This window comes from Patagioenas fasciata, chromosome 16 (assembly GCF_037038585.1).
Source record: "Patagioenas fasciata isolate bPatFas1 chromosome 16, bPatFas1.hap1, whole genome shotgun sequence".
Taxonomy (NCBI): Eukaryota; Metazoa; Chordata; class Aves; order Columbiformes; family Columbidae; genus Patagioenas; species Patagioenas fasciata.
Genome location: NC_092535.1, coordinates 6,359,737 through 6,369,941, shown reverse-complemented (window position 1 = coordinate 6,369,941; position 10,205 = coordinate 6,359,737). Strand labels below are relative to the sequence as shown.

At 58.7% G+C, this 10,205-nt stretch overlaps 1 protein-coding gene across 1 annotated transcript; it reads right to left on the bottom strand.

The window, feature by feature from the left end:
• Window positions 1-3,004: 3,004 nt before the first annotated feature.
• PSMF1 (proteasome inhibitor subunit 1) lies at window positions 3,005-10,205 on the bottom strand. The gene is made up of 7 exons (XM_065850095.2): window positions 9,852-10,205; window positions 8,759-8,911; window positions 8,108-8,190; window positions 7,289-7,474; window positions 6,457-6,510; window positions 4,331-4,489; window positions 3,005-4,225 (listed from the first exon to the last, which is right to left on the bottom strand). Exons 1-7 carry the CDS (start codon window positions 9,978-9,980, stop codon window positions 4,174-4,176), a joined length of 816 nt encoding a protein of 271 aa, XP_065706167.1. The 5' UTR covers window positions 9,981-10,205; the 3' UTR covers window positions 3,005-4,173.

Sequence of the window (10,205 nt, the reverse complement as noted above, 5' to 3'; positions counted from 1 at the left end):
ACCCATGGGATTTCGGTGCCATGGCCAGTCGCAGCTTGGGCTGGATGTGAGGCTGAGCTCCTGCTGCAGCCAGCTTGTTCCCAGCCTGGCGCCAGTTACTCCTCTTCGGGATGGAGCTTCTCATTTTCTGCCATCAGTGACCTTTCTTAGCAATAGTTTCTTGTAAAACTCTGTGATGTAGACTTGGCACTTGCACCGCTCTGGGCAGAAGAGGAGACAGCAAGTGTGACCACTGACCATGCAGCGGGGTCCAGCCCCCCCCAGCCCTCGCACCCCACCAGCCCCACTCCAGAGAGAAGGACGAAGGCCAGGACACATGCCCGCACTGTGTCAAGCATCTCGCTCCCACCAGCAACCCCAGAATGGCCTCCTCAAAAATCATGGTGCTCTGTCTGGAGGAGAAAGGACGATTCCCAATGCCTTGAAACAATGTGGTTCTTCTGTTCTGTGTTAGATGGGCAGCTCTGCCCGATGGGCAGCCCATGCGCGAGCCTTTGTGCTGATCGCGAGGGCCATTGTCTGTGGTGTGAAGGTAAAATCGCATCTTGGGAATTAAACATGAAGCATCATTAAAGCACAATGTTCTGTGGAAAGAAAAATCGGTATGAGCAGGATGCTGAGAAAGGGAAATAATTATCCCATAGGAAAACGCAGACCCACAAAAGGTGGTGTTTATCATGAACTGCCACCAGGCTTGAATCCATCCCATAAATGACTCATTTCAAATGTTTCCAGGCAGAGACAAATCTCTCCAGACAGCCTGACACAAGAGGAAAGTAATTTTTATACATGGGGCAACTGCCTGGGTCAGGGCTTCCGGTGTCTCCCTCAGATGCCAGGGATCGCATCCTCTGCCTGCTGTTTTCATTTCTAACATTAATTTCATTTCTAATGTTTTGCAGCAGATTCCTCCTGTTGCTGCAAAGGGCCATGCGTCCTTCTCCCCATCACTCTGCCACCCATCCAGGCTCTGTATTTATTGTAGGTTCCCACAGGAATTAGGTGCTGGTGGGTGGGTTAGAGGCAGCTTTGAGATACCCCAGAAAAAGTCACCCCCATCCCTGGAGGTGCAGCAAAGCCAGCCTGATGGGAGAGCATTTCACCCCTACGCGCCATTTCTGGATCCAGTTTCTGTGGGAGAAGCTGGTTTTGCTGGAGGAGGCCGGAGGTGCAGGATGGGCACTGGCTAGTGCCAGGGGTGAGCAAAGAGGGAACGTCCCAGCACGCCCGTCCCAGTCCCATGGAACGGTGGCTGCTTTGTGTTCCTGTCTGTGCAATATGCACCGGTTCCTCCCTTGCACTGTGCATGGGACACGTGGGATCCCAGGGACAGAGCATCATCTGCAGGGTAATTAGCAGTGCTGGGGGCTCTGCCTTTGGGAGCACGTGGGGCAGATGCCGCCGCGCTGGGCGGGCTGGCAGATGGCCCGAAGGACTCTCCAGGGATCTGAAGCCATTACTGATAATCCAGCCGTGGAAACCCCTCATCAGTGCTGCAGGAGGAGGGGAGGCTGTGCCTGTGCCAAAACTGCACGCGCCAGCCTCTGCCGCTCCTCATGGCCTCACCAGAAAATTAACTCGAGGTGTGTGGCTTGATGCGCTCCCTTGCATGTTAATGCTTTTCAACACTTATGTTTGCAGCAGCCGTGCCGAGGATGGGGACACATGGCCAGGGACCGTCCATCCTGCTGGCAGGAGACCCGGCCTTCGCAGCCACCGTGGTATGAGCCTGCGGTGGGGACGGCTGTGCCCAGACCGCACTGGGGAAAGGGGCTGGTGCCTGTGGATGGACCGAGGAACACGCTCAGGATCGTGGGTCCCCAGGAGCCACCTCAGCTCCGCAGCTGCTCTTCAGTGTGAGCTGAGCCAGCCGCAGGGACAGTCTCCTGTCCCCACGTCCCCTGACGCGCAGAGGAGGATCCTCCCCTCGTTTTCCCCATCTTCTCTGGATCACGGACAGCACAGCCCCGGGAGACGCACAGCTCCAGCACGGGCCCACAGCGGTCACGGCTCCACGCCAGGCACTTGCCTGCTCTGACACCCTCTCCTTCCCACCTGCTCCCCAGCTGCACCGTGAACCCGCTGGGGCTGCACGCTGCAGACAAAAGCTTGTTTATCAGGACCCGTGCAGCCTCTCCTGGCGCTGGCTCGCTTTAATTAGCCCCATCAAAGCCGGCTGCGCCTCTCCCTCCTGAAAGGTTGCAGAACATGATTAATTCAGGCGCAGAAAGCAGCCACCTCCTGCAGAGAGAGGCTCCTCTGATAAGGCCAAAACCGTTTTCCTCTTTCAATCCTGCACAGCAGGGCTGGGGGCTCCATTCTCCTGGGGCAAAGCTGGGGACAGGCCCAGGTTGTCCTAGGAGCTGAGGAGGACCAGCAGGAGCCATGGCTTCACCAAGCCCTGGGTCCCTTTTCCCATTCCACCCGTGCTGCGAGCACAGCTGCTGTTTGCTCCACTCATGGGTACCGAAAAGCCCAGGGACATGCAGCAGGGATAGCCCATTCCTGCCAGCTCTGGGCTCACACCAGCTCGGGCAAACAAAACACAGTGGTCACAGGATGCTCCAGCTGATCCAGTGCAGAATTTCTATGGCCAGTCCTCCCCGGTCCCACCTGTGCACAGCCCAGAGTTACACACGCCGTAACTCAGCTTTATCAGCTGCCTTTGTAGGCAAAGGGGGTTTAAAAGGAAAAAGCCTTTAGAAGAGAGAGATGGAGTGATCGCTTCCCCCCGTTTTATTTATGCCAGCACGGCTGCGTGCAGCGTTTCAACAGCATTCGATACCCCGGAGAGCCAATTACTGCGAGGAGCACAGCTGGAGCCAGGCTGGGCTCTTCTCCACTTAACTTTCTTAATACAGTCACATCACCTCAGAAAAGCGCTGCTGCTCTGGGGAAGGTACAAAGCGGGTTCCCAGGGCAGGCGCAGGCTGGGCAGTTCTGGGTCTTCCATTCTCATGGTGGGGAGCAAGGGCGGCACCCCCAGCAAGCACCGACACAACGCTGCTGTCAGGTTTTTATTTCAGTCTCATGAACATCCTTCCAAGAAATCAAACCATAAGAAGAAAAAAATAGTAGTGACCCCCAACAGAGCACATGATCTACAGCCCCAAAACTGACAGGGGGCAGGGGGGCTGTGGGGAAGGGAGGAGGTTTCCACAAAGCTTGGGAGCCTGAGCCCCACAGATCTCACCTGTCCTCCCCGAGCTGTTGGGCAGAGCTCAGCCAGGCAGAGCCACACCAGCCTGGTGCAGCAGGACTGATGGGCAGGGAAACAATATTCCTATGAACCTCTTTTGCAAAGTGAACCCCACAGTCAAGTGAGTCCCCCATGAGCATCCCCAGCTTGGTGCTGGGCTCAGCTCCACTGCACCCAGAGGGCCAAGGCTGGAGCCAGCGGGTTGTACAGGTACCAAGCACCCTCCCTCCTGCCCCAGCCTTGCACAGTGCCAGCAAAGCCCTCAAGATACTGCCTGTGGGGCTTCGCATGCCCCCCCAGAATAAAAACCAACAGCTGCAGGGGAAAGAGGGGGCCAGGTGGGGCCAGGAATTTGCTCTGTCCCTTCTCCCACACATTAAGGGCTTTGCTCTTGGTGTTCTTTAGAGCCAGTGGGCTGAGACTTGCGGAAGCTGCTCTCAGCCCTGCTGGGCCCTGCGCATGGAGACCTGTGGGATGAGCCTTCTCATTCTTCACGCTGATCAACCCTTCGCTTGGATGAAGAGCAGGAGAGAAACCACCTCTGCACAGGGAGCAGCTCTTGTTGCTGCCTTCAGCATGCGACTGCAGCTCCCAGCACAGCAGTGGGGAGAAGCTGGCTCCCTCCTCAGCACCGGCCCCTGGTGCAGCCCCGGCAGCGAAGGCAGAGCCACCCCAGAGCAGAGGAGGAAACCCCACAGCTCCCAGACTGTTCTTGGGGTGCCAGGACTCATCCCAAACAGCCAGGCATCCTCAGAGGAGCATGGAAAGAAATGGATCTACTGTCCCTTCTTCTCTACTGCACACAGCGAAATCTTTATAGCTGGTCTGATGCAGGAAGGTGACCCCGGGTCAGGGGGAAGAAAAACACTGCTGGAAAGATCGAAGTCCACCAAACAGGGAGCAAAGAGGTGAAAGCGCTCCTGCTTCCCAGAAGCCTGCTCTGGCTGCAGCCAGGAGGAGCTTCTGGTGACTCCTCACATGAACATGTCATCATAGCCTGGAGGGGGAAGGTGGTCGGGATCTGGCCTGGAAAGAAATTCAGAGCAGAGTGAAAGCAGGAGCGAGAGCTCAGTCCCACAGCAACAGGGACAAGGGGGCCAGCTGGGGACATGGGCACAGCCGAACACCTACCCAGCTCTGCCAGCTCCCATTGGGCCAAAGGGGTCGAATCTGGCGCCTGGGGGAACGGCTCCTGGGGGAAGGCGGCCGGGGATGCCCGATGATGGGTCAATGCCACGCTGCGGGAAGCCAGATCGGAGAGGATCCACGATCATTCCCCCACTCCGACCTCTGCGGGGAGGAAAGGCAGAGGAAGTGAGATTGGCACTGGTGAGAGAGAAGCAGAGCATGTCCCTTTGCCAGACCTCTGCTGCAGAGATGCTGAGCACAGGAACATGGGGTTAAGCCGACCCATGGCACGTGGGAAGGAAAACACCCCCAATCCACCGCAACATGGGCCACGACAATCCGGTGGGGCGAGATCATGGCAGCAAGACAGAGAGACCTTCACATGTGTCTGTGTCAGAGTGCTGGGGTAAACCTGATTCTTGTCCCCCAGAGGCTGTGACAGGAGGGGACCCAACTGCAGCACATGCTGCTCCTGCCCGGGGCTGGCACAGCCCCCAGCCCTGCCCATGCCACAGCACAAGGCCAGGGACAGGCCGCAAATCACGGCTCACCGTCATGCTGAGGTGGGAGTTCAACTGCTGCAGAGCTCATGCCCGAGTCCAGGCAGCAGCAAACACCCAGGTGTGGGGCACAGCAGTGCCAGCACACCCCAAAGCCTGGCTGGAGATGTGCTGGGAGCACCAGACCCTTGGCTGCCTTCCCCAGAGCCAGCGCCAAAACAGACACTCGCAGCAGCAGAGATGCAGCTTCTCCTTTCCTCGGCTCCTGCAAGGAGCCACTTTGGGCATCAGCAACGGCTGGTGAGTCCTGGTGGCTGCTCAGTGTCCTCTGGACGCACTGGCCCTCTCTGCAAGCTCCTACTCCTGACCCTGCTCTCCCTGCCCTGCACGGTGTTGCAAGAGCCCCCGGCCGGGGCCCCACCAGCAGTCCCAAAGCACTGCCTGGAAGTCGTGCGCTGCCCACGGTGGCTCCTCGGAGCTGCCCAATACTGTGAGCGCCATTCCTCATGGCTGGCTTTGTGCAAACCCAGCTGGAGCTTCTGGACTCCACTGCCATCATACAAGTCATTAACATGGGCACTAATGAGTTCCATGACAGCAGGCTGGCTGCCCAATGGGCCCTGGGACAGCCGGGCCCCATGAAGATACGCCTGGGAGTCTAGGGCTCCAGCTCCGGCGCTGGCAGGTGTCAGCACACAAATCTGCTGCCGCTTACCATCGTCTTTTGTCATTTACAGAGAAACTTCTGATGAACAGCTGGAGGCAAGTAAGAGAAACAGGGTTGTGTCCCCCTCAGTGAACCCCTCTCCTCGTGTTACTGGGTTTCCTTCCAGCCACCCAGGCTCCGGGCTTCTCCTCCCAGCCAGGCATGATGCTTTTAGCTGGTCCTTTTCTAGCCAAACCCACGGAGAAACAAGTCTTTCAAGAGGGGAAAAAATGCGATCCCCACAGGAGAGTGGTTCCAGAGAGGACTCCCCTGGGCTGCAGGATGCTCTGCAATGACTCCAAGAGCTGGTTTTTGTCTGACTATGTGCTTTTAATTGGAATGGAAGATGACAGGTTCTCCTTGCCCAACCAAACCAAAGATGCAGAGATCTATCCGTGAAGATCAGAGTCCAGACAGCCCTGCTTCTGTCCAGGCTTTCTCTTGAGTGTCCCAGACATCCAGGGGCCCACAAGCAGGACTCAGGAATCTGTGGACTCAGCTTTAAGCCTCTCCTTTTCCAGACTGCTGGGCTGTAGATGCAGCAGCTGGTAACATTTTAAATTAGAGGCTTAGATTCACTTAACGATGTATTCAGCTTTGATTTAGTGAAGGAATTACTGCATGTTAAATGAATACAAGCTGATTATTAAACAGACGCAGATTGCAACCTATCATCTATGCAAGAGACAGGATCTTATTACGATATTAGAACCATACTGAGGTTTAGCAACTGTCAATTGGTCTCTTGCAATATGCACTGAGCAACTGTCCCACCACCGTCCATGTTCAGAGACGCTTTGCTGGACGCCTGAGCCAGGCAGACTCCAGCTGTTCCAGGACCCCAGCCACCACCAAACACCCCATGGGCAGAGCAGGGGATGCTCCCCGAGCACGCAAAGCACAACCTCTCCTACCATACTCACCCAAAAGGGTCCAGGTCTTCCCCACCAACAGCGAACGGGCTCACAGGGGAAGGCCTGAAACAAAGAACACAGTGAAACATCCAGAGAAGGGAGAAGGGCCGAGTGGAGTGAGCACGAATGAGCAGGCAGGGCCGTCTCTGCTCATGGATGCTCTGCCCTGGCAAGTGCTGCAGCACCCAAAAGGCTCTGGGACCTGCGGGACACTGCATGAGCGAGCAGGAGCATCCCCTGCTCTGCGGTGCAGCTGGCTGTGGACATGGGCGTGTGCTGCAGGTTTGCAGGAAGCTTGCCGAGATAAACAGGCCCTGCTGTGCACGCTGCTCCGGCTGGAGTTGGTTGTGGAGGCCAGGAGTTTCCAGGCCAGGGGCTCCCTGAGCAGTACTGGGCTAGGCCGGGCTCTCCAGCATGTCCCAGTCAGAGACACAATGACAGTCCCGCTTCCAGGAGCGTGAGGACAGTGGGGCAGTGAGCCTGCAGCCAGCTGTCACATCTCCGTGCCAATACTATGTGTCAACACCACCATTTCCGAGCCGTGCCCAGCTCCAGCCTGTCTGCCCCAGCATTCCCAGGGAGCATCTCGCACCCTCAGCAGCAGCAGACAGAGGTGGTGTTACAAAAGCAAGAGGTGACAGAAGTCAGAAGTTACGGCTGGTCCCCAAGATATGGTAGAGCCACTGTGGTGTCTCTCACTTCCAGCCAAAGGGGATTACAGCTCATGGGGAAAGAGAGGGGGAGCCTGCCTGCTGCGTACGAGGGGCAGCTGGGCATGAAGGGGCCAGGCAGGGATGGTGAAGCAGATCTCACAGAGAACCATCAGCAGCTCTTCACTCACCAGGATGGTGCCCTCGTGCCTGCCGGCTGCCGGGGAGGGACCCGGAGGGGGTCAGTATCCCGGGACGAGTCTGGATCCTTCTTTTCAGCCTCAGGCTCCTTTTTGGCTTTTTCTGCAGGGGCCCCAAGGGGTGCGATGATGCCTGAAGCAATCCTTGTCCTCAGCTCCTCAGTGTTCTTGTACACTCTGTGGGGAGGAAGGCGAGGTCACGGGCTGGCGAGGCCGCGGCAGCCAGGTGCGAGGTGCTGGACAGGCTGCGAGAGGGATGGTGAGGGGACAGACATGTCCCTGGCACAAAACGTGTCCCCAGCCGACAGCAGGGAGGGGACAGGAAGGGGTAACAGCACACAGTGGCACCAAACCCTGACCCTATATAAGAGGGCAGAGGTGTCACCCAGCCCAGGGGACTCCCTTGCTATGGCCATGACCAAATGAGTTCTGCACTGGAGGAAATGGCAGCACTGGCCTTTAGCGAGGCCACAGGGTGTCTGGGCCACAGCTGAATGTGTCCAGGCCACCAGGCAGTGTCCACCCAGTCCAGACAGGCCGGCAGCACTCTGGAAATAACGGTGCTGCACATTCCCAGGTGGGTGGCTCTCTCTGGGGCTCCAACCATTTCTTAAATCCCTCTTGCCCAGCAGTGGCGCAGAGGGAGGCAGAGGAGGGAGCTCTCGCTGCATCTCAGGGCTGACTGGACTGCCCCTGGGGTTTGTACTGGGGAGAAGAGTCCTCCAGGCTCATCCTAACATGGTCTCTGCCTCCCTTCCCACGCCACTGGGACATTTTCTCCTGCAGAAAATGCTGGGGAACTGAGATTACTTGTGGAAATCGTCCAGGTGCTCCGGGCTGATGTAGTTAGCCACTGACAAGGTCACATCTGCCACCTTCTGAGAACTGCGATCCTGGGAAAAGACAGGTGAAACATGGAGTCAGCAGCAGGGCAGAGCAGGGAATGAGGGAAGGAGCAGGTATAACTACAGCCAGGGGCTTGGACATGAGGAATGGGCTTGCCTGCTTCCTGTCATGTCCCTGTGTTGTGCCCGAATCCCCAGGAGCACACAAACTCCAGTGTAGAGCGAGGCTCTCCCTGCTCGCTCCCCAAACTGAGGCTGCCAAGGGTGAAAGTGAAAACGCCCTGGGCAGGTGCTTGTGGGGGACAGGAGAAAACATCTGCAGAAAAATCCTGAGCTGGGAAGGGGACACAAAAGGGGCAACTCCATAGCCAGAGCATGCAATGCAAACCACATCACTGCCCCAATGCAGCTGGTGTTTGACCAGCTTCACATCTGCTGCTGCACAGGCAGGTCTGCAGCCCCAAACATCCCCTGGGTCTGCCCCACCCTGAAGGACAAACACCACTGCAAGGCAGAACAAGCAACAACAAAAATTTAAGAAATGGGCCCTGATTTGAGTGGCAGCAGGAACTGCACCTGAAGGATCCCAAGCCACAGGGACCCGGTGGGTGCTCACCATGACGTTGAGGATCATACTGTCTTCCACCATTATGGCCTTCAGCAGCAGCTCGCGGGCATCATCCGTGGACTTGTAGCGCAGCGTATACACCTCCTTGTTGGCTTCCCAGCCAGCGGGGAGCAGCTCTGACTTCCTTTCATCAGGACCTGGCTGGAACAGGACAGATGTGCTGCTGAGACCCTGTCCAGGAACCTAGCACACCACGGGGCCAGGGGGACCTGTCTTGGCTGCAGAGAGAGATCCAGGAGGGGATCTAGGTCCCAGGAGGGGTTCTCTCAGTGCTTTCAAGGTTTCAGCTGCAGGAGCAGGACTTTATTTTCTACAGGCAGGCCCGGCCAGTCTGACACAGGGTCCCTGCGCTGCAACAGGAGCAACACAATCACCCTTTCCTTAGCAGGAGGAGACAACAGAGACCCAGACTGGGGCATGATGCTCTTCCCTGCCTGGCACCTCCCAGCTCCCCAGCACGGGACAGAGCTGTCTGGGGCAGGGAAAACGCTGTCGTCCTGTTTGTGCCAGCCCCACGGCAGTGCTCCTGGCAGCACTGCCCCGCACTGTCTCCTCCCCTGGGACTGGGGGATTTGTCTGCACAGACAGTGTCCTGTCCTCCCACCACTGCACCAGGCTCCCAGCCCACCAGACCCCCACCTTAGCACTGGGTCCAGCACCATACTGGCCCCCTCCCTGCTCTGGCACTGGACACCCCTCCAGCACTGAGAGCCCCCCTGACACCACATTTCCCCCCCCAGTGCTGCACTGGACACCCACCTTTTGGTACAGAATTACGCCCCAGCGCCCAGCTTCCTCCAGAACCCCAGCAGCCCCGTTCCTCCAGAACCAGCACCCCCGACCTCCCAACACCCCCGCCCAGGCTCCCAGCATCGCAGCCCCTCGCTCCGTCTCCCCCCAGCAGCACTGAGGCCCCTCACACTCCGCACGGCTCCTGCCGCTCCCCGCCCCGCCCCCGGCAGCGAGCGCCGGGCTCGGCCAGGCGGCGCCGGCGAGCGGGGGTACGAAAGGCCGGGGATTAACCGCGGCCTACTCGGCCTCCGCGGCCGAGGAGCTCGGCGGGGCCCGGCCCGGCCCGTACCTGGTCTCCGGCGCCGAGGCAGCGGTAGCCGTGCCGCACCAGCTCCCAGTGGACGCCGCAGATGAGCGCGTCCTGCGGGCGGGACACGGCGGCCCGGGCCCAGGCGTACAGCGGCTCCAGCCCCGCCATGGCCACGCCGCACCGAGCAGGCGCGGGTGGGCCGGGAACCGCCCGGGCAAGGCCGGCAGGGCCGCCAAGGCCGCGCCGGGGCCTCTGCGGGCAGCGGAGCAACGCACCGGGCAGCCCAGGCCGTTCCTCACTAGAGGGCCCCCGTCCGCTGCGCAAGGCCGGAGCCGGAGGCGAATTCGCCCCCGAGGGATTTAGCGCTTCTTCCCGCAGTGGGAGGAACGGGCC

Coding starts and splice junctions, on each gene's coding strand:
- PSMF1 (XM_065850095.2), bottom strand. CDS start 9,980: ATGGCGGGGCTGGAGCCGCTGTACGCCTGGGCCCGGGCCGCCGTGTCC. Junction 7,475..8,107: donor CACCTGGACGATTTCCACAA/GTAATCTCAGTT, acceptor TCCTCCCCACAG/AGTGTACAAGAACACTGAGG. Junction 4,490..6,456: donor GAAGACCTGGACCCTTTTGG/GTGAGTATGGTA, acceptor TCCTCCCCGCAG/AGGTCGGAGTGGGGGAATGA.